The 23,879-nt window shown below is 38.6% G+C and overlaps 1 protein-coding gene across 1 annotated transcript in view; it reads right to left on the bottom strand.

Moving 5' to 3' along the window:
• Positions 1–23,879, bottom strand: part of Blm (Bloom syndrome helicase) — a 37,442-nt gene that overhangs the window by 11,870 nt on the left and 1,693 nt on the right. Inside the window, exons 4-15 of the mRNA XM_034977351.2 lie at positions 23,230–23,376; positions 22,112–22,378; positions 20,821–21,664; positions 14,939–15,091; positions 14,202–14,360; positions 12,190–12,345; positions 11,447–11,559; positions 9,942–10,120; positions 8,373–8,538; positions 8,029–8,153; positions 2,010–2,169; positions 988–1,180 (exon numbers count right to left, since the gene is read on the bottom strand). Of these exons, the coding sequence (XP_034833242.1) occupies positions 988–1,180; positions 2,010–2,169; positions 8,029–8,153; positions 8,373–8,538; positions 9,942–10,120; positions 11,447–11,559; positions 12,190–12,345; positions 14,202–14,360; positions 14,939–15,091; positions 20,821–21,664; positions 22,112–22,378; positions 23,230–23,376 (2,662 nt within the window). The remainder of the gene's footprint in view (positions 1–987; positions 1,181–2,009; positions 2,170–8,028; positions 8,154–8,372; positions 8,539–9,941; positions 10,121–11,446; positions 11,560–12,189; positions 12,346–14,201; positions 14,361–14,938; positions 15,092–20,820; positions 21,665–22,111; positions 22,379–23,229; positions 23,377–23,879) is intronic.

Here is a 23,879-nt window from a genome sequence, read left to right as displayed (position 1 = left end):
ATTTATGAAACATCAGCGCGACTTAACTCACACCTAGCGCCAACTATCGACGGGTCAAGTACTCACAGTCGAGCAGACGCCGGTAGCGAAACACTACCACGACCTAGTTGACACCTAGCGCCACCTATCGGTGTTAGCTACTCACAGTCAAGCAGTCGTCAGTAGCAACGGAAAGACGAATCCAGTGGACTTGATTACCTCAAGGCTGGTGCCAAAGAAGCATGGCCTTAGCCTATTTAGAAAAGGACATAAAATTTTCCAGTAGCTCAAGATACCTGTGAGGACGTGCCCAACCGAGGAGGCTCGGCCTCGAGGCCCGCACCCCGATAGACTTCAGTTTGTCAAAAAGACACAACAGTAGAAAAACACCACCACACACACAAACAAGATATATAATAAGATACCAGGGGAGATAAGGAAATGTAATAATATAAATAAATTTAAGAATAAATTGCATGATTTTTTAATAGACAAGACATTATATAACATTAACGAATTTTTTTCAACTTAGACATTTTTAAATTTTGAATTTTAACATAGACAAAGATAAATTGCGTCAAATTACTTATAGTTATTGTTTTACTAGGTTTACTAATTGTTTTGCATGCCTAATATTTAAGGCGAAACATTTCTACTGGACAATTTTATGTAATAACTAGCTTATGCTCGCGACTTCGTCCGCGTGGACTACACAAATTTCAAACCCCTATTTCCCCCCCTTAAGGGTTGAATTTTCAAAAATCCTTTCTTAGCGGATGCCTACGTCATAATAGCTATCTGCATGCCAAATTTCAGCCCGATCCGTCCAGTAGTTTGAGCTGTGCGTTGATAGATCAGTCAGTCAGTCAGTCAGTCAGTCACCTTTTCCTTTTATATATATAGACATCTCGTTGTAAAATGTTTCCGCAAATAAAGAATGTTTGAATCTTTGAACCACCGCGACGTAACTGATACCTAGTGCCATCTGTCGACAGGTCAACTACTCACTGTCTAGGAGTCGCCGGTAGCGCACCACGTCCCCGTAGCTGTAGTACAGGAAGCAGGTGGCAGTCTCGCCGTCTCGGCCGGCGCGACCCGCCTCCTGGTAGTAGCCCTCGACAGACTTGGGCATGCTGTGGTGGATGACGTAGCGCACGTCTGCCTTATCCACGCCCATGCCGAACGCGATCGTCGCGCAGATCTGTGTTCATAAATGATAAATTACTAGCTGCAGCCCGCGACTTCGTCCGCGTGGATTTAGGTTTCTAAAAATCCCTTGGGAATTCTTTGATTTTCCGGGATAAAAAGTAGCCTATGTCACTTTTCAGGTCTTAAACTATACCTACCCATGCAGAAAATCACGTCAATCCGTTGCTCCGTTGCGACGTGATTGAAGGACAAATAAACACACTTTCGCATTTATAATAGGGGTAGTGATTATAAAGATGTAAAGTTTATAAGTTTGTTTGTAGGAAATAATCTCTGGAACTACTGACACAATTTTGAAAATTCTTTCACCGCTAGAAAGCTACATTATTCCTGAGTGACATAGGATATATTTTATTTTATCATCGAAGCTTTAGTTTTTAAGTTCGCGTATAAATTATATACGAATAAATATGCGATATGGCGAATATGCGAATACAAGAGCCTCAATAGCTCAACGGGTAAAAGGTGTGGACTGAAAACCGAAAGGTCGACGGTTCAAACCCCGCCCGTTGCACTATTGTCGTACCTACTCCTAGCACAAGCTTGACGCTTAGTTGGAGAGGAAAGGGGAATATTAGTCATTTAACATGGCTAATATTCTTTAAAAAAAAAAAAAAAAAAAATTATTACCACCACTATATCATCTTACAAATGCACCAACTGACTTTCAAAAAGTGTAATTTATTACCTATTTTTTGATTTGATTTGATTTGATCTGATTTATTTGAAGATCCTTCAAAAAATTGTAATAATCTACCCGGGCGAAGCCAGGGCGGGTCGCTAGTAAACAATACGTGAATGTATGAAGATGAAGAACTGACCACTTTGTACCGGTCGGCCAGCCAGCCGGTTTGAACCTCCTCCCGCTTCTTGTCCGCGAGGCCAGCGTGGTACGCCGCCGCCTGGATGCCAGTCTTGCGTAAATCCAGCGCCAGACTCTCGCACTCTTTACGTGACAGGCAATAAACTATGCCGGAATCCCTGCAGGACAAAGTCTTTTCAAGTCATATTCACGTAACCACCACAAAAGTTTCACGAGCACTATAAATGGCCCACCAAATCGCGGCCCATTTCCTATTATAGCGTTTAAACTATCGTGAGTGACATCCATATCCATTAGAAAGAAAGAAGAAAGAAAACTGGTTTATTCATCTTATGCCTAAGGTACAAACAAACTTAAAATTAATAGTATGACGGTTTTACATTACAATAAAACCGATATTATGTGCCGAGAGGGAAAACATACAGCATTTATGTATGAAGAAGAAGCAATTATGTACTCACCGCATATATGCGCGCTTCATCCATAAACATGTATATTCCTATGCAATAATGTAGTTTACCTTACCGGATATAGGGGCGCTAGTGTCTCACCCAGCAAGGCAGTGAGCCGCTGCCATCTTGGATGTCATAGTCTTCACCAGGAAGAAGTTCCTGCAATGCTGTATGTTTTCCCTCTCGGCACATAATATCGGTTTTATTGTAATGTAAAACCGTCATATTGATGTGCCTCCGGAAAACATACAGCATTTATGTATGAAGACGTGTTTGTTATCTGCTGGTGAAATGTATTACCCACAACGCTATGATGAATCAAAGGGAGTTAATCTGTCAATTGAATAACAAAAATATTAATCGTTAAGTTAGATCAAATAACCACGTCCCCTTCATTCATTGTCACCTATTAAAGTTATTGTTATTTCTAACCAGGGTTAATAAGTTAAAATATAATGTCTAAAAGACAAACAATTTAAATGATTTATGTCTGTAATTTTGATAAGGATTACTAAAACTCAAACCGGACCATATAATGATTATATTGATAAATAAGATTCAGTTATTTTGAGATCTCCTCCGGGCAATAATGATTTCAACAAGAGTGTCTGGTAATCTCCAGTTACCACGAGATATGAGTATATCGTCCATTGATTGGTTATCTGTCCCCAAAGAAACTACTGTTGATCCACTGATGAATCCCTGGGGATACAGGAATGCTGCCACATTGCTTAAGAACTGAACTGTTCCAGTGATCTATTACAGTACGTGATGCGGCTTCAGTTTCATTACAGTTGGTGATAAAAAGATTACAATATATTTAAATTCTTAACTTAATTCTGCTTGACCTATTTTCCTGTGTCAAAGACATACATGTAGTACTACTGTAGTATACTAGTACATTAATAGAGAATTATGTTTTCTGTTATACTATTATGTTTTGAAGGTGTCCATCCGTATTTATGTTAAGAGTGAGTGTCAGTCTTTGGGCCAAGTAAAGTATATAATATATTTTTCCCGGTGACACAGACTTTCAGTTGTCAACCCTTCGTTCCAGGGCAACAATTGTCCATATAGGTTCGTCTAGATATCTCGGGAAGTGTGTGCTTAAATGAGAGCTTCTGTAGTTAGTGCTTGAGCTCTACCTTAAGGTCCTGTATGATAAATGGTTTAGTAATATTGAGTTTAGCCACGTCAATAATTGCCTAGTGTCCACATGTGGATCATAGAAAGTTAACCGCCACCAGGTTTCGCACCAGTTTAACCATTTTTGATGTCTGGTAGGTAGGTAGGACAAAAATTGCTTCCAACAAGCACCTGTTCTTTACTTCTCGTATAGACTACTCCTTTATTTGGGCACCCATCCTCAATTTTTTCAGCTTCCGTGTAAATGTCTGGTGGACACTGTAATGTCGTGACATCTATCAGAGTCCCTGATAGGTTCTATAGTTCATTTGAGCTCTGCTTTCAAATCTTGAAGCCCAAAGGTCTTTCACGTGCCACATTTAAGTACACCCCAGCTGCACTGGTTCAAGTAAGTCAGTACTTTTGGCAATTAGTTTGGAGAAGAAAACACCCATGCTAAATTGATGTCTCAATGACCTGTTGAAAGCATCTATAACTTGCTGATCAATCTTTGCAGTCGATAAAGACATCACACCATCTTTATTCCCTACTACAGTAATCTGTTGTGCTGCAACCAAATCGATCTCGGACGGCGCTTGAGGGAAAAGATGACACTCTGTGGGAGGTTTTCCTCGTGACAGCATTGAGCCAATAATGTAATCTGTTATGTGCGGGAGTTCGATTGTTAGAATCAGTAAAACCCACGACTTTGTTCATTAAAATGAACGTTAGAACGAACGAGTGAGTGAACGAATGAGTGTTCGATTGAACTAAGACTTGCGATTTTCAATTGCCACTATAACTGCATAAAGTTCCTTCTATTGCTGTGCTATCATTTTTGATGCACTCACCAAGTTTCTGGCATTAATTTCCCGTTTAATTGGGCACTAAAAGCCAATCAGAGGCATTATTCGCCAAGCAGTGAATGGCAGGTTTTAGGTGTACATATTGGCAGCCTGAGACATGTGGTTCCGCGCCGCCATGTCATTCCCTGTTCCACGATTGTGGATTCAGCAGTCTAAAACATATTATCGAAACGTTTGAGGCGTATTTGGATCTGATCAGAATGTAGTCTGCTTCTGGGAGTTACTAAACTGGCGAAGTCTGACTGTCCTAGCAACCGTTGCATTTCGTGAAGAGTGATTTCAGATATTTTCAGTAATAATTCTCTCAAAGGTCTCGTTGATAGTTTTTTACTCTTTATTATGGGCAAGAACATTGAATTTTCTTATAGTCTGCCAACGAATACCCAGGTATTGTAGGTCTTGTGTGAGTGTTAGAATTAACTTTTAGTAATTGATCCCGATGTTGCTTAACTTCGGTGATCGGACGAGAACCGGTGTCTTCAACATGGTATGGACGTTGGCTTTTGGTAATTGATCCCCCTGCCCCGAAGTTCCAAGGACCTCACGCTTCCGCAGCGTGAAGGCATAACCTGGATTGGTCTTAGTTGACCAGAATTGCCAGCCCAGAAGTTCCAAGTGCCTCACGGCTTCCGCAGCCTGAAGACATAACTTGGATTGGTCTTGATTGACCAGAAGGAAGTCGTCTAGGTAGACTAGCACTCGACATTCCTTCGCATGCAAGGTTTCCGCAACCGAGCATGTTACAGGTGGGGCGCTGCCGCCAGACCCAAAAATTAGACAGGTTGTCCAACTTTTGTTGTAGAAAGCTACGAACCGGTATGACAAATCAGACGGGATAGTTTTGTTTCACTAATTTGTTTCGTTCTCGAGGGTCGAAAATCAGACGCATCGATCCAACGTTTTCCTTCCGCAGAAAAAGCTCGGAGATAAAACTGGGCATTTCCTTGTGAACCACTTCTACTAGTTTTGGTCCAGTAATTCTTGTGTCATTTAAGTCGTGACAGGTGACCAGGTTGCATGTTGCATTATTTGTTTTGTGGGCATTACCGGGGGTAGTTTCTTGTATTAGGGTATTCGAAATACCGTAATTGACATTTACAAAAACTGTTTGCACCAAAAGCTTGCCAACGATATTAGAATGTCATTACATAACCTGTAACATATTGTGTTGGATAGGTTTTTCGATTGTAGGCATTTATAGCTGTAATATTTATAAATATGGGCCACCAGGGGATTGCATAAACGCAGTGAGTGTTGCTTTATCCAAAAAGAACCTCGTCACTATTGTTAAAAGCCAATCCGGTATTTGACAACTAGTCAAATCAGTATCCTATAAAGCGTTAAAACACACGCTCAGCACGCGAGGCCCCATGAAACACTGGCATGTGACGTCACAATGATTTGACGTACTTTTCCAGCTTAATCAATCATTTAAAATGGTTATCACACCCAAAACTAACAAAGGGTGCGGACCTCACATATCAGATATGTGAGGTCCGAGAGGCTTCCAGTGGAAGACCCTCCATTCAGCCATCACTGAGAAACCATTCACTTTTGACATATGCAAATACCGTATCCAAAATTTCCTTAGAGTATTTAAAATAAACATCTCCATGAAAATTCTGTCTGATATTCATCTCCTGCGCCTTACATATTATATTATGCTATACATTCGCCTGTTACCCAAACAATTTATAAAGTTTGTTCTGATAATTTTGAAGACAAAGATGATTTGCTGAATGTTATTTATTTATTTAACCATCTTTATTGCTAATCATTATATTCAAAAGAATAAAAATGCAGGAGATACTTAGACCAAAGGGCGACTTTATCATCTGAATGTTTCAGTCATTTATTAAAGGGGGTATCTGGATTCTTAACTGAGTTCTGTTTGGTATAATAAAGCATTGGTGGTAACGGCCATGATGTCCTCAGTGGGGCCAAATAAGTGTTAGCTATTGTTTAGTGAGTACAGTTCTCCGTTATTTTCAGTTTACGAAACCCCTTTAAATGAGCAATTTAACCAATGTCTTGTTATAACCAACATCTCGCCACGTGGGCGAGATAAAATGTTATCATTCGATTCACTGGCGTAAAATTTAAATTACACTCAATTAACTTTGTACATAAAATAAATAGATTCAATAACCGATTATAGGTAACCATTGGGACTTTTCCTCGCCAAAATTTGTATTAAAGAAACCTAGATCCAGATTTAGATTTCGGTGTCGGTGTCGACACGTTCGTCAACCAAATCGCCATTTGTTTAATTTGGTTTCTCAATTAGCATCTCATTTGCATTAGATACACAATATGGTAAATGCATTATAAGATATGTAAGAAAACTCACCTGGTTGTATAACGCATCGATCCGAGGATCGATCGTTACCTGGTAATTTCTCGCCGTTTCTCTCGGGAGTCACTCTCAATCCTGCTCGTTGCTTGAATCGCTGCTGGATGTCGAGGTATCCCCTTTTTCAAGAGCCCTCTCAGGCACCAATAAGCGCGAAACACCAGATCGATTAGCTTACGTAGCCTATCGACATTGTTCGCGCACGTGGGGTCCAACCAAAATGTCCCCACGGTAATATTACGAAATAATAAGAAAATATATATCATGATCACCGTATTATCACATTTATTGCACTTATTGAAAATAATTTTTTTGCAAAGGAAGACGGATTAACGATATAATTTTAGATTCGACGCGCACGCGGCGAAAGTACACAACGCTATGACATCCAAGATGGCAGCGGCTCACTGCCTTGCTGGGTGAGACACTAGCGCCCCTATATCTGGTAAGGTAAACTACATTATTGCATAGGAATATACATGTTTATGGATGAAGCGCGCATATATGCGGTGAGTACATAATTGCTTCTTCTTCATACATAAATGCTGTATGTTTTCCGGAGGCACATCAATTAGTAGATAGTAGGTAGTAGATAATAAGAAGTACTTAATAATTAATTAAATCTAAAATGAGTTCTTGCACCCACTTGGCACAAGATGAAATGGCCCCAGCTCAGCATTAATGCTGCAGGTTTTATTTTTTTGATTTTCATCTTGTGCCATCTGGGTGCAAGAACTTATTTTAAGTAGGTACCTAATTATTAAGTACTAGATGATGCCCGCAACTTCGTCCGCGAGGATTTGGGTTTTTAAGAAATCCCGCGGGAACTCTTCGATTTTCCGGGATAAAAAGTAGCCTATGTGTTAATTCAGGGTATAATCTATCTCGATTCTAAATTTCAGCCTAATCCGTTCATAGTGGTTTTTGCGTGATTGAGTAACAAACATCCATACATCCACACTTTCACATTTATAATATTATTAGAATTAGGATTTAATACCACTTACCACTCATTAGAGCTACCGCACACCATGGTGCGGTGAGTTGCGGTGCGTTTTAAAATCCGTAAGTTTGAATTTAAATGTATCAAAATCCGGTGCAGAATTAATTGTGTGTCCGCAGTGCGCGCGCTTTTATATAGTTCTTTTAAGATTGTTTATATGATCCCCCTAGTAGTACTTACTAGGGGGGTATATACTTAGTAGTAAACAAACATCCTACCTGAAAAACTTCTGCTTTATAATGTTGGCGACATCCTGATTGACGGCCTTGGGCTTCTTCTCAAGTATCCGGTAGGCGAGGTTGGGCCGGTTGAAGCTGCAGAGGAACCATTTGCATTCCTTCACCTGTGAAACAAGGGAAGAGGGTCGAATCTTGTCCGGTGGGAGGGTAGATACCACCCTAACGGCAAACCCGTGCCGCCAAGCGATTCAGCGTTCCGGTACGATGCCGTGTAGAAACCAAAGGTGTATGGGTGGGTGGGCTTAATATTAAACCTAATATTATCCACAAAAACCACGTCGTTCTCTCTGTCCAAATGGACAAAATATCAGAAAGGTGTGTACCTGGAGCTGATGCAGGATATCCAGCCGTACTCTGGGCGTGGCGGTGGCAGTGAGCGCCATGATGGTGGTTTTGGGGAAGCGGTCTCGCAACATGTGCAGACGCTTGTAGTCGGGGCGGAAGTCGTGGCCCCACTGCGACACACAGTGCGCTTCGTCCACTACAAACCTGCACAAAAAAATTTTTTTTTCGAAGAATATTAGCCATGTTAAATGACTAATATTCCCCTTTCCTCTCCAACTAAGCGTCAGGCTTGTGCTAGGAGTAGGTACGACAATAGTGCAACGGGCGGGGTTTGAACCGTCGACCTTTCGGTTTTCAGTCCACTCTTTTACCCGTTGAGCTATTGAGGCTGAATAGGCTACTTGACTCATATCTAATTTCGTCCAATAAATGATTATTTATTATAGTATTTTGCTTAAGACAACGAAATATATCAATAACAATTATTAAAAACGCAGGATGGATATATAAATCCAATTTTAAAAAATACAGTTTTTATTTTTATTTGAAACTCAGAAAACGCTGTCAGCCATGATGTGACGTCATTAAATATGTAAACAAACAAATGTCATCCCTATTGACTAACGTAGTATCCATATATATAAAATTTCAAGTCCTGACTAACTTATATATCAATGCACAGCCTAAACATCTAAACAGCTGGTTTTAGATACATGAAATTTGGTGGGTGTGTTCTTTGTAGGTAAAGAGAAGGTATCCACTAGGAAAGTTTTTTTTGAAATTCCACCCCTGAGTGGGTTAAATGGGGGTTTAAAATTTATGAAGTCCACGCGGGCGAAGTCACGAGCATAAGCTAGTTTTTACATATTTCTAAAAACTCATAGTAAACGTAAAAAATTATCGTTTTCTCTTTATAAATTGAATAAAGACTAACAACAAAGTGATCTTTGCAAAAATAAATTTGGGTTGCAGTCGTTAGTGATATAGGATCCCTTTAAGCAAGTTTTCGCGTGTTACGTATATTTATTTCACTGGGCACTCTAATCCACAACTTTCCTGTGGTCTTTATCGATGCGTTTTTACATTCTCGGATGATACAATAACGATAATTACTATATTTTTCATGTAAACTAGTATAGAAGTCATGTTTATTAAACTTTGGTAGGTTATGCTGTTGTTTACAAATGCATGATGTCAGAGCACAGATAATCTATAGGCCAAACATGGCCGACAGTGTTTTCACCTGTCTAAGAAAAATATATTTTTAAATTAAAGTTTTACGGTTTTTAGGGCGCAAAAAAATATAGTGTTAATTTTTTTGATCTAATAGGACAAAATTATATTAACCATTTAAGACCTACTTAAAAAAAGTGTCAACTAGCCTATTGTTTTAGAGAATTTTAATGCATCACTACCCTTATTATAAATGCGAAAGTGTGTTTGTTTGTTGGTTTGTCCTTCAATCACGTCGCAACGGAGCAATGGGTTAACGTGATTCTTTGCACGGGTATAGTTAAAGACCCGGAGAGTGAGTGACGTAGGCTACTTTTTATCCCGGAAAATTAAAGAGTCCCACTACACTTGGGTGGAGTTTGAATTGTACTGACCTCGCGATCTTGTCTCTGGAGTACAGCATGTCCAGCATATCCTGGAACTTGGGCGAGCCGCTGATCTTCTCCGGAGTGACGTACAGCAGCTTGATGAGGGGTTCCTTCATGCACAGCTTGTGGTACACTTCGTCCGCCTCGGCTAGCGACACACTGCCGGACAAGTGGGCGGCCGATATCTGTTTTATTGAACAAAAGCAGAATTAAGGTGGATCCACACTTGCGCACTCACACGAATCGTACGAAAGTTGTATAGAAGTAGGCGTTACTTTGCGGAAGTCCATGATATGCAATGAACCAAAAACTTAATTTGCTGTAATCCGCTGAAACAGGTCGAATCTGTATGATGCAACATGCAGCATGCGAAATTGCAATTGCAATTGTGCATTGTAAGGTCTACATCTCCTGAGGATGCTCCGTTGTCGGGCGAAACGTGCGTCGAGTGTGTTTTGGGATTTGTGTGGTGCTGCGTGGTGGTGGTGCGTATTGCTTGCAGAGTGGCTGCTTTTCCTGCATGGTTAGCAGTGGGAGGGCGGGCGGTGCATTTCGCATCATACAGATTCGACCTGTTTCAGCGGATTACAGCAATTTAAGTTTTTGGTTCATTGCAAACCGTACGAAAACATTATAGAATCTTAAATTTTGTGAACTTACTATAATCTATCCTCGGTAATCTAAATATATAAAAGGATAAGGTGACTGACTGACTGACTGACTGACTGACTGACTGACTGATCTATCAACGCACAGCTCAAACTACTGGACGGGTCGGGCTGAAATTTGGCATGCAGATAGCTAGTATGACGTAGGCGTCCGCTAAGAAAGGATTTTTGAAAATACAACCCCTGAGGGGGTGAAATAGGGGTTTGAAATTCGTGTAGTCCACGCGGACGAAGTCGCGAGCATAAGCTAGTATATACGTAGGCCTCTTTTCTGTTACGTAATCCCATACAAATGACAAAGACAAAAACTCAGTGGGTGTTAACTATTTTGATACACCAAGCAATCACAAGCGAACTTATGTTTTCGAATTGAATACCGAATGTTTTTTGAAAACATACGTTCTCTAATGGCTACTCCATTCCTAAGGAAAACATAGGTTGTGTTTGTAATTGGCTGGTCATTCAAAATGGCTAGCGCCCACTGACTTTTTTGTCTTTATCATTTGTATGGGCAAAGAGAGCCCTATATTAACTTATTTCCGTGGATACAGTCTAAAAATATAAAAGGAAAAGGTGACCGGCTGACTGCGCCAGTATATAATATGGTTGCTAATATAAAACTCGTACGAGAGGTACAGTTCTTGCAATCCACGACGGCGAGTGGACTTTACTTGTGGTTACGTCGTATACACGCGCATTGCGTAAGTGTGCATGCATGTCTGACCAATCAGTCGCGAGCAAGCGCTCGCTAACGCACACATTTACTGTACCTTAGTTATACCGATACGACTTACTCACAAGCATGAGCCACTCGCCCTCGTGAAATGCAACAACTATGCTTACGTCGAGCGACAGGAGTTTGTTGACTTGGTCCAAGATGAGCGACTTGAGCGGCGATATGACGATCGTGACGCCGGGGGTCAGTAGCGCTGGCAACTGGTAACACAGCGATTTGCCTGCACCAACAACCAAATTCATAGTCAAGATAGGGGCTTCTTTAGGGTGCCATTCAGACGACATCTGTCATACCACAGTTCACAACAGTTAGGGTCGAGGCTTCAACGTCACTGGCAGGCGTCAAGTGTTAGTACATTTGACGCAGGTAGCCCTATTAATTTTACGTTTTACGCCTAATATTTGACATAATATCGTCGATTCAGGATCAAACCGAAAGTTCGCTCACTCTAGTCATACTTTGATGCATTGCACAAATATTGAATATGACACAATATGTCGTCTGAATGGTCCCCTAAAGAAGTCCCTATTTTGCCTGTAAATTCCAGCGTAAAACTTATGGCAATTACCGGCCATTCTAGTTACTGTATCCAGTAGTTCAAATGGCGTTGTCTTAGATATTGGTACTGATTCTGAGTGCAACAGTTTTTTTTTAAATTTATAGACTAGCGCTTAGCTGCAATCAGACCTGGTGGCAAGTGATGATGCAGCCTAAGATGGAGCGCGCTTATATGGTGTGAATAAATAGAGTATTCGCATCTTTTGCTTACCAATTTAATAAGAAAAGGACAGACAAACTTAAAAGTCCCTACAAGAGATCTGTGTCCAGCAGTGGACGTCTATCTACTCACCGCCGCCAGTGGGCATCAGCACGAAGCAGTCGTGCCCCAGCAGAGTGGCGTTGATCACTTGCAGCTGATTGGGCCGGAACGACTTGAGCCCAAACTTCTCCTTGAACGTCTCCATCATGGGGGCGGAGTGAGGGTAGTTCAGACCGTCAAATTCACCTGCAAATTAAGTACAAGTTTAATGCGTAATGTAAATAACGGGTACAGTACCCGGTAGAAAATATTGTATTTCAACCTTTAGAAAGGGATAGCGGTTTCATAGAGCGTTGTATCTGTCACTCTATGTTAAAGATGGACGTTATTGGCTATTTATGGCAACGGTTAATCAACAGTTATTTAGTTTCAATACCGATATTGATAACTGTTGCCGAATATCGGTATCAGAGTTGTGTTTCAACTAATTTAATATGCGCAACGCGCAGCGGTTTCCGTAGTAGTAACTAAGCTAGCTGCCGTATCAATACCGTCTGTATAGCTAGCGCGCGCATATTCACTAAAATAAAACCAATTTTACTTTCATGAATATCGTGAAGTAATCACAACCTTAAGTTCATAGCAGCAAAGTTTAATTTGATCATTGACATAGGTCAAACAATAGTGGACGCCTGCAAGAATAGTTTGCCACAGTCCAGTTAACCAAAAACATTTCACGAAGATTGATAAACCAAAGAGGACCTTATCTCTATTACTCTAAGGCTAACTGTATTAAGATTGAGAGATCAAAGTGTAATGGACAAGTACTTGTACAGTTAAGCCTTAGCGTAATAGAGATAAGGTCGGCTTTGGTTTACCAAGTTCTTAGTTACTAAGCCGGTAGTCAATAACCGCTCCTTCTCAGCTTTCAGTGAAAGAAAGAAAGAGAAGGCATAATTATTGCGTTTCTAGTTACCAAAAACCAAACAATGCATTGTCAGTTGCCAGTTGGCAGTGTTGCGTTGTCAGGTGGTTCGTCATAGATGATAACTGATAACCGTTGTTAGTTACGACAATAACGCTACGGTACGCTATAGGCGCGGCAGCGGTTTTCAGTTAAGTTAAGCTATAGCGGACACATGTCTACTCTATGTGACGTTTTGCCGGTCTCGACGACAGAGAATCTCTTTCTAAAGGTCGGTACAATATTTCCTGCCGGCAACTTTATATACCACGATTAATACGACTGTATGAGTCGCGTTAGTCGTAGTCCCGTCGTGACCACGACTCAAGCAAACTGGGTCGAAATATCAATAGTTCAAGCGCCGGTAATTTGATAAATATTATTACTTTATTTTAAACTAGCTTATGCATTAATTACGCATTACGTAATTAGCCCCTACATCTTGTTTTATCAAACAAAAGATAAGGTATGTTTTTATTGTAACATGCGTATTCTCTTATCACCTTAAATTATACTAGACTACACAAACTTCGAACCCCTATTTAACCCCCTTAGGAGTTGAATTTTCAAAAACCCTTTCTTAGCGGATGCCTACGTCATAATAGCTATCTGCATGCCAAATTTCAGCCCGATCCGTCCAGTAGTTTGAGCTGTGCATTGATAGATCAGTCAGTCAGTCAGTCACCTTCTCCTTTTATATATATAGATTAGGATAAAAATAATGACGTACGCTGAAAAAAATAATTATAATCCAACAAAGATTTACAAAGTTACGGGCATTTTAATTTTGGAGTGGGAGGTCTTCTATCCCTTTCTCGCAAAACGAAAATTTGTATGAAACCTCACGAAGCTACTATGGCATTAGTAAGGTGTGACGTCAAAATTCTATATCGCTATCTCTGTCTAATCAGAAATATTTAAATGCTTGTAACTTTTTTGTTATTTGATCGATATAATTAGTTTTTTCAGTTTACGTCATTATTTTTATCCTAGTTTATAATAAAGTAATAAAAAATTTGAGTCAAATACCCAATTATGGTGTATCGTAATTTGAAGGTAGTGTTAGTCCAAAGTGAGTCCCACTTTACCTTTTGCTCGAATGTAATCAATGTAATCTATAAAATTATAACCCCCTTGCCTGTTATTCCATCGTTTTGTGTTCCAGCATGAAAGTTGCCCATGCCTTCATACTTTTTGTCCGTATGAATGGTTTGATCTCCTAAATTCACCTCTTTAGTCTCTTTGGTCATACAAACTATGTCATCTTCGAAATCCTCCGGGTTGTACTCGGGAAAACCTTTAAAGTTTAAATATAACAAGATAAGTTTAAAACTAACCAGCACAGAAAAATGGTTCATCATTTATAACTAGCTTATGCCCGCGACTTCATCCGTGTGGACTACACAAATTTCAAACCCCTATTTTAAACCCTTAGGGGTTGAATTTTCAAAAACTTATTTATTCTCAGCAGATGTCTACGTCCAATCTTCACACCAATTCGGCCCGATCCGTCCAGTAGTTTGACCTGTGCGTTGATAGATCAGTCAGTTAGTCAGTCAACATTTTTTTAAATATATTTAGACTAGCTTATGCTTGCGACTTCGTCCGCGTGGACTACACAAATTTCAAATTTTCAAAAATCCTTTCTTAGCGGATGCCACTGATGATCCGCCACTGCGTCGCGGCGTAATTGAAGGACAATAAACCGACAAAAAACACACTTTTGCATTTTTAATATGGGTGACATATCGCTCAAGATAGTTTAATATGGGTGACATATCGCTCAAGATAGTTTAATATGGGTGACATATCGCTCAAGATAGTTTAATATGGGTGACATATCGCTCAAGATAGTTTAAACGCTAAAATAATTACCTTCATCATCAATTTTAAATTCTTTGTTACTCGAACCAATATTATTGTTGCTAGTGTGTGGTATCGAGTCATCTATAGTGATCGCACTCTCATTGTAACTTTGGGGAAATATATCTGTATCATCGTCCAAGTTCAGAGGCACTTCATAGTTATCTATAAAAGGAAGAAAAAATTACATTATTACCAAAAATGTATATATGTAGTTTTGTAATAAGTATGTATGTTTAAGTTGTTTTATTTGTTTGTTAAACTTCCTGACAACTACAAAAACACTACTATAAATAATTTCAAGAGGAAAACTCATGAGCTGCTTATAAATAAATGTTATTACAACATCTCGGAATTTTTGATTGATGAGCTCAAATAATTTGTCTAAAATAATATCTAAATAATGTAAATCTGATGACTTAGATTAGATGACTGAAATAAATTATGGTCTTGTAGTGCAATAGTTAGGTATCCCCTCTGTATGACATGTAAAATTTAAATGACTGTTTTTTATTTCTATTTTTTTTCTCTTGTTTTTGTATGACTTAATTAATTTACTTTCTGAATATTATATAATTTTAAAGATTTTGTAATTTATATGTACTTACATTTTTCTAAAAATTTATTTAAATATTCATACAGTCAGTGTTCAATCTCTGTCAATAACAACCGCGTATTGTGCTAAAACGTAAAATCGCTGACTCGGCCCGCGTGCCGCGCCGGACGTACCGCGTGCGTCATAATGACCCAGTTACCGCGATTCGGACTGTGAAATACATATTATTTTAAATTAAAATATTGTATTGCAGCTATACTAGTTGTATACTGCAACAATGGGCGAGCATCAAAAAGTTAAATTAACTACGGATACTGAGCGATTCCTATATACGAAACTCACCCAAGTGTCAGAAGAGAACGTGAATATTTATAAAGCACTAAAGGAAAAAAAGCTGGAAAATGAAAACCTTCAGCTCAGTATAAAAACCATGAATGAGCAGATTTTAGAGCTGCAAAGGCAAATTGAAGCCCTGTCAGGATCGAAATCAACTAGATATTCCGAGCATATTGGCTCTACTCAAAAGAGCTCAACTGAACCGGTTGATTACTGTACTGATGAGGAAGAGCTCGCTAAAGAAACTGAATGGATTAGAGTAAAAGGCAGGAAAAAAAGGAAGTTGAACACGTCTCCCATTCAGACTCAGGAATCTGATACTGAAAATAAACATGAAGGAAGGAAACCTAAAAAAATGCCTCAGCCGCCCCCCATTATCGTATCGGCTGTGATAGACTATCAATCGTTTTACGATTTAATAACTGCAAGTCTGCCGAGTGACAACTCATCTGAGGACTCATTCACCGTGAAGATGATGGGTAAGGAGACAGTTAAAATTAATACAAAAAATGAAGACGCTTATAAAACTATTAGTAAGCTCTTAACCCAAAATAATTGTATTTGGCATTCCTACGAGAATAAGCAGGAAAGGCCAATAAGAGTTATGGCAAAAAAATTGCATTATACATGCCAACCGAGTAGAATAATGGAAGACCTCACAAATAAAGGATTTAAAATAGAAGACGTGGCAAACAAATTAAGATGGCAGAGCAAGGAGCCACTCAATATGTTTATGCTTACGTTTAATCACGATGAGGATATCAACAAGATCCACAATATTAAGTCTATCCTAGGATGCAAGGTAGAAATACAACCCCTAAAAACATCGAAGTTAGTACCTCAATGTAAAAGGTGTCAATCTTATGGACACACACAAAAATACTGCTCTCGGGAACCACGGTGTGTAAAATGCACCGGAAAACACCTCACTAAAGACTGCAAAAAACCAGCAGATGAGAAACCAAAGTGTGTGCATTGCGGTGGATCACACCCAGCAAATTATAGGGGGTGTATGATAGCCAAAGAAATGCAAAGCATAAGAAAAAATAATACTAAAAAGTCATCAGCACCATATAGACAGCAACAAGAATCCGCAGCAAGTAGAGGAAAACTAGGAACTAATGATAATATTACCAAAAAACAAGAGATTCCAAAAAATACTACGTCAAATAAAATGACATATGCTCAAACTGTTGCAGCTAAATCTAACATACAGACAGATAACAATCTTGAAAGTAAACTAGATTCAATTTTAAAATACATGTCTTCCTTTGATGAGCGACTAAAAAAACTTGAAGATAGCACCAAAAAAGCTACAATTAAATCGAAATAATGAATAATAATATCCTCAAAATTATGGCTTGGAACTCTAACGGACTACTCCAACATAAGCACGAGCTAGAAGTAGTCCTGAATATGGAAAATATTGACGTGTGTCTGATATCCGAGACACACTTCACTAAAGAGTCATTCGTTAGATTTAAAGGATATAAAGTCTACCATGCGTTACATCCTAATAATACAGCTAGGGGTGGCAGTGCTGTAATTATCAAAGAAAATCTCTACCACTTCCAGGAAAGCAAATATGAAGAACAAGAAATTCAAGCTGTGGCCATACACGTACAAACAAAGCTGTATCCAATTATAGTAGTAGCTATATATTGTCCGCCAAGGCACTCAGTAAAAAAAGATAAATATGTTAGTTTTCTAGAACAATATGGAAATAAGTTTATCGTAGGAGGTGACTTCAACGCTAAAAATACCTATTGGGGATCTAGATTAACTACGACTAAAGGAAAAGAACTACTAGAAGCAATTAAGCAACTGAAATGTAATGTAGCTAGCACTGGAAAACCAACATACTGGCCGACTGACCCTGGTAAAACTCCAGACCTAATAGACTTCTTTATCTACAAAAATATATCACCTAAATATCTTAGAATTGAAGAACGACATGACATGAGCTCTGATCATTCTCCAATATTACTTACACTAAGCGAAACAATCTTATTTAAAGAATCTACTCCGACCTTAGCAAGTAAAAAGACGGACTGGGAAGGCTTTAAACAAGAACTGAATTACAGCATTAATCTAAAAGTACCATTAAAATGTCCAGGACAACTAAATGAAGAGGTCAATCAATTTGTTGTAGACATACAACAGGCGGCCTGGAAAAATACTCCATCACAATATAAAAATATACCTAAAAGTACAGTGTATCCGAAACATATATTAAACCTAATAACTGAAAAGAGAAGGGCAAGAAATAGATGGCATCAGACTAGATCTCCATTAGATAAAAGAATATTGAATAAACTTACAAAAAAAATCAAGCGCGAAATCAAAAAGTATGAACAAATAACTATGGACAATTACCTTCAAAATTTGACAAATGACCGGAGCACCAATTATTCACTCTGGAAAGCGACAAAGAATATGGACAAGTCACTAATGCATATTCCCCCAATTAAAAAAGAAAACAATGAGTGGGCGATAAATAACGACCAAAAGGCTAAACGATTTGCAGAACACTTAGAGAATATATTTCAGCCATACGAAGGAGAAGAAATTGATAAAGACTCTACTAGGGAAATCAAGGAAGATGTAGACATCAAACTAGTGACACCCAAAGAAATATGTAGAGAAATAAAGCTCAAATTGGGTCCCAAGAAAGCTCCTGGATATGATTTAATTACGAGAGAAATTTTATTAAACCTTCCAAGGAAAGCCATAGTTAAGCTCACCACAATAATAAACGCTGCATTTAGGCTCAGGTACGTGCCTAATGTGTGGAAAGTGGCCGAGGTCATTATGATAGCTAAGCCAGGAAAACCACCTCATGAAGCAACATCATATAGGCCTATCTCTTTGTTGCCTATTATGTCAAAACTATTTGAAAAGCTCCTACTGAAGAGGATGAAACCAATATTAGAAAACAAAAACCTGATACCAGATCATCAGTTTGGATTCAGAGAGAAACATTCAACTATTGATCAAGTACATAGAATTGTTAACACCATAGAAAAAACAATTGAAGAAAAGAAAGTTTGTTCCACGGTATTTCTTGATATTGAAAAGGCTTTTGATAAAGTTTGGCATGAAGGTCTTATTCATAAAATTAGAAACGAGCTACCCAAATCATTCGCAGATATCCTGGAATCATACATAACAGATAGAGCATTTAGAGTAAGACAAGAAGATGCCTACTCTGAGCTTAAATGTATAAAAGCTGGAGTTCCGCAAGGGAGTGTTTTAGGGCCGGTCCTGTACCTATTATATACCTGCGATATTCCAGACCTTGAAAACAATACGATTGCCACTTTTGCTGATGATACTGCCATTATGGCCGTAGGAGGCACACATGAAGAGGCAGTGGGTAACGTACAAATAGCGCTAAATAAAGTCTATAAATGGACTAAAAAGTGGAGAATAAAGCTAAATGAATCAAAGTCAGTTCATATAGATTTCACAAATAAAACAAAAAAGTATCACGCTGTCTTCATAAACGACCAAAAAATCTCCTACGTGGATACAGCTAAATACCTTGGTATGACACTTGATGTGAAGTTGCGCTGGAAAGCTCATGTCAAGAAAAAAAGGAAAGAACTTGATATAAAGTATAAACAGATGTATTGGCTACTTGGTAGATATTCCTCGCTGTCAATACACAACAAGATTCTTTTGTACAGACAAGTCCTGATGCCCATTTGGACTTATGGCATACAGCTGTGGGGCTGTACCAAAAAAAGTAACATCCAAATCATCCAACGGTTCCAAAACAAAGTACTCAGGAATATTGTAAATGCACCCTGGTACATCAGAAATGATGATATTCATAGGGACCTTCAAATTGAATACGTCCATAAAGTTATCACCAAATCTGCCAAAGCCCACGACTATAGGCTTCACCACCACGTTAACGTTGAAGCAATCCAGCTGCTTGACGTAACGGAGACAGTGAGAAGACTAAAAAGGACCAAACCTTTTGAGTTAGTGTATAGTGATTAGTGATAGTGTACATAGTGTAAGTGCTGAAAGAACACGTGAACAAAGTGTCATATCTCAAATCAAGAAAGACTAAGATGCGTCAGTGGACAATTTCTTAGTATATAAGATAATTTATAAGTTTAGGTTAAAATAAAATTACTTATTAGTCATACATTAGGCTAGATCGTAATATAATTGAGTAGCTAATTGGCACTCAACAATAAGGAAAAAAAAAAAAAAAAAAAAAAAAAAAATATTCATACACCAATATTCTAAGGTAGAATGCATAAGGCTCGCCAACTAATTTTATAACCATGTTATGTCACCTGCATTCATATGAATAAATTTATTATTTATTTATTATTTGTATATGTTATATAATAAATGACATAGTATCTATTACGTTCTTTTCATGAATAATTTTCTATCTTCTTTCCGTACCTATTCTACTCCCTTTACAAATTACAACCTCTCATACTGCTAAGGGTCACTGGTACTGATCTCTCATAGAGATAAGTGCTTCCCTGTCCACTTTTACTCTCTTTTCTCTTTATTGTAAATGTTTTTGGTACAAATAAAAAATATAAAAAATGACCGAAAAACTAGGACTTTTGTCGGTTTGTATAGTACTTTGAACCTACAACGGTTGGATCAGCTGGGTCCCCGAGCACAACACCAGCTCGGAGGAAGATCTAGCTATTGTTACGGTCGAGCACGCATCCTACAAACTAAACAAAACTTTCACTTTTGTCGGTTTGTATAGTACTTCGAACCTACAACGGTTGGATCAGCTGGGTCCCCGAGCAAAACACCAGCTCGGAGGAAGATCTAGCTATTGTTACGGTCGAGCACGCATCCTACAAACTAAACAAAACTTTCACTTTTGTCGGTTTGTATAGTACTTCGAACCTACAACGGTTGGATCAGCTGGGTCCCCGAGCACAACACCAGCTCGGAGGAAGATCTAGCTATTGTTACGATCGAGCACGCATCCTACAAACTAAACAAAACTTACCTAATATATCCTCAGAGTCTTCAATTGGGCTATCTCTCTGAATTTCGTCTTCATTGAATTGCATTGAAGATTTGCTCAGAATCGGCGCTTGAAAATGCAAAGAACTACTAGGTAATGGTGTAACTTTCGCCGGTACTTCATTCCTTAACGGCTGTAACTTTTCCGATGCGGTTTTCACCCTTTCTAACGTACTTGAAGGCACTTGTAGGGAATCATTAGAATTATTGGAATCGTCTATAGTTATCCTTGATGGTCGCTTGAAAACGAATTTTCCTTTGCCCTTTTTAGTATCAGATGTATCTAAGTCTGTATCAGATTGAATTGGAGAATCTATATTTGTTGATCCGTTGCACGGGGATCCAAATGTATTGTTTAATGATAGTGAGCATTTTCTAGCTAAATTATTTGTGGTAATAGTTCTACTTGGTTGCAATTTATTTAATGTTAAATCATTAGTTGTAGGTGTAGATGTGTTGGGATTACTTTCTATCGTTTTTTCAACAGATTTTTTGGTATATTTAGTATAAAAGTCATCATCATCATCATCATCATCATCACAGAAAGTTGAAATATCTTGTGTATCCTGACTATCATTTACATTATTAACAAACTTATTTTCAGAATTATTTTTATGTCTATTATTCTTATTACTAGTATTATTTTGTATTAACGTTTTAAGTTTAACTTTCAAATGGTTCATTTTGCTGTATGTGTGTTTGTCATAACCAGGGAATTTTTGTTTGATACAGTTAGGTATTCTGTTGAATGCGTCGCTAATTTTCTCCAGTATCTCTACGTACATTTTACTGCACTCATCTATTTCGTCGGCTGAAAATTTCTTATCCTAAAACAAAAGTAACAAAAATCTGCAAAATCAGTTTTAATTAAATGCACTCTTATTAAAAAATCTAATTACATATTATAGGACTAGCTTATGCTCGCGACTTCATCCGCGTGGGTTACACGAATTTCAAACCCCTATTCACCAATTCTGAATTTTCAAAAATCTTTTCTTAGCGGATGCCTACGTCATAATAGCTATCTGCATGCCAAATTTCAGCTCGATCCGTCCAGTAGTCAGTCAGTCAGTCAGTCACCTTTTCTTTTTATATATTTGGATTACATATTATAGTCAAAAATATATATCAGGATGACGTAAGAATTCTAATGCTACCCCATACATCCATATGCAGGCATTTGGAAGTTATGGTGGAATAAAGAAACTCACACACATATACCATTACACTCCTTTTATTGTAACAAAAAAGAAGAAGTAAAAATTTATACTTACTCTATCATGCTTCTTCAAAAGATGGTGTTGCGAAATTTTCGATAGGAATCCAGATATGGAACTGTCCAAATGCAAATTCTTCAATGGATCCTTGTCCTTGGGACTTGACTTCTCAGGTGTTTTATGACTTTTGACTCTTGGTGAATTTGAGTCGCCCTTGGATGGACTTGGTGAAGAGTTTATTGTTATAGACATACTATTTGTTCCAGAAGAAGGTGGTGTTCTGGAGTTTTCTCTAACTGCTAGGGCTTGATCAGTCAAGTCGTCCTTAAATGAGGATGGTTTATTGATATTCTTATAATAACACTAGCTATTGCTCGCGACTTTATCCGCGTGGGCTACACAAATTTCAAACCCCTATTTCACCCCCTTAGGGGTTGAATTTTCAAAAATCCTTTTATAGCGGATGCCTACGTCATAATAGGAATCTACCTCGCTACCCATAATATTATAAATGCGAAAGTGTGTTTGTTTGTTGGTTTGTCCTTCAATCACATCGTAACGGAGCAACGGATCGACGTGATTTTTTGCATGGGTATAGTTAAAGACCTAGAAAGATAGATACAAGTTAGCCCTTGACTGCAATCTCACCTGGTGGTAAGTGATGATGCAGTCTAAGATGGAAGCGGGATAACCTGGAAGGGGTATGGCAGTTTTACTAAACCCATGCCCTTTGATTTCTACACGGCATCGTACCGGAACGCTAAATCGTTTGGCGGCTTTGCCGATAGGGTAGTAACTAGCCACGGCCGAACCCTCCGACCAGAGCAGACAAGAAATATAGAAATTATAAAATTCCAAACCCCTGCCAGGAATCGAACCTGGGACCTCCCACTAATAAGATCACAACGTTTACTACTGCGCCAGGGAGGTCAGTAGATAAAGGAGTTGATAAATAAATAATATCTATCCCGGCTGTACTCACGTGTCTAGTCGACGTTACAGCCGCGGCGCGTGCGCGAACTGACTACCTTGAAAAAGGACCCCGGATGGGTTCAAAACTAGTCGGGCTAACGTCGACTAGACACGTGAGTACAGCCGGGATAGATATTATCTATAATGGAAATCACTCACGGTGGTTTAAACGCTAAAAGAGTTGATAAATGATAAAAACTTACCACATCCATAGCATCAAACAAATCGTCACTTTCATTTCCAACCATTTCATTACTACTTTTCACTGTACTGATTGGTCTATTTGTAATTTTAGCTGAATATGGTGATGATTCAACTGAAGGAGTGAGCTTATTTACATCTCTGGATCCCTGGAAATATATTTTGATTTTTAATACTGCATCTCTCATCTTATATTTAAAACTAGATTATGCTCACGACTTCGTCCGCGTGGGCTACACAAATTCCAAACCTCTGTTTCACCCCCTTATGGGTTTAAATTTTAAAAATCCTTAGCGGATCATCATCAACATGATCAAGCCATCACCGGCTCACTACAGAGCGCGGGTCTCCTCTCAGAGTGAGAAAGGTTTTGGCCATAGTTTACCACGCTGGCCATGTGCGGATTGGTAGACTTCACACACGATGTATTGTACGTCGGCCAAGATCGTTTCAACGTGTTGCAAATATCATAAAGTAATAATTTACTATTCAAGACGAGTGAATATCACGATTTAAAAAAAAAATACGATATTATTTATACAGTGTTTTAAAAATAAGTTTGAGTTCGTGGTGTGAGAACTGATAGCGTATTGCCGGAAAATACATAGATGGAAGAAATCATAAAAAGTCCCGCAATTGAAATCAGCCCTAA

The sequence above is a fragment of the Maniola hyperantus genome, chromosome 17 (genome assembly GCF_902806685.2).
Source record: "Maniola hyperantus chromosome 17, iAphHyp1.2, whole genome shotgun sequence".
In the NCBI taxonomy this organism is placed as follows: domain Eukaryota; kingdom Metazoa; phylum Arthropoda; class Insecta; order Lepidoptera; family Nymphalidae; genus Maniola; species Maniola hyperantus.
The sequence above is the reverse complement of the archived record's forward strand: the minus strand, read 5'-3'. Positions and strand labels throughout refer to the sequence as shown.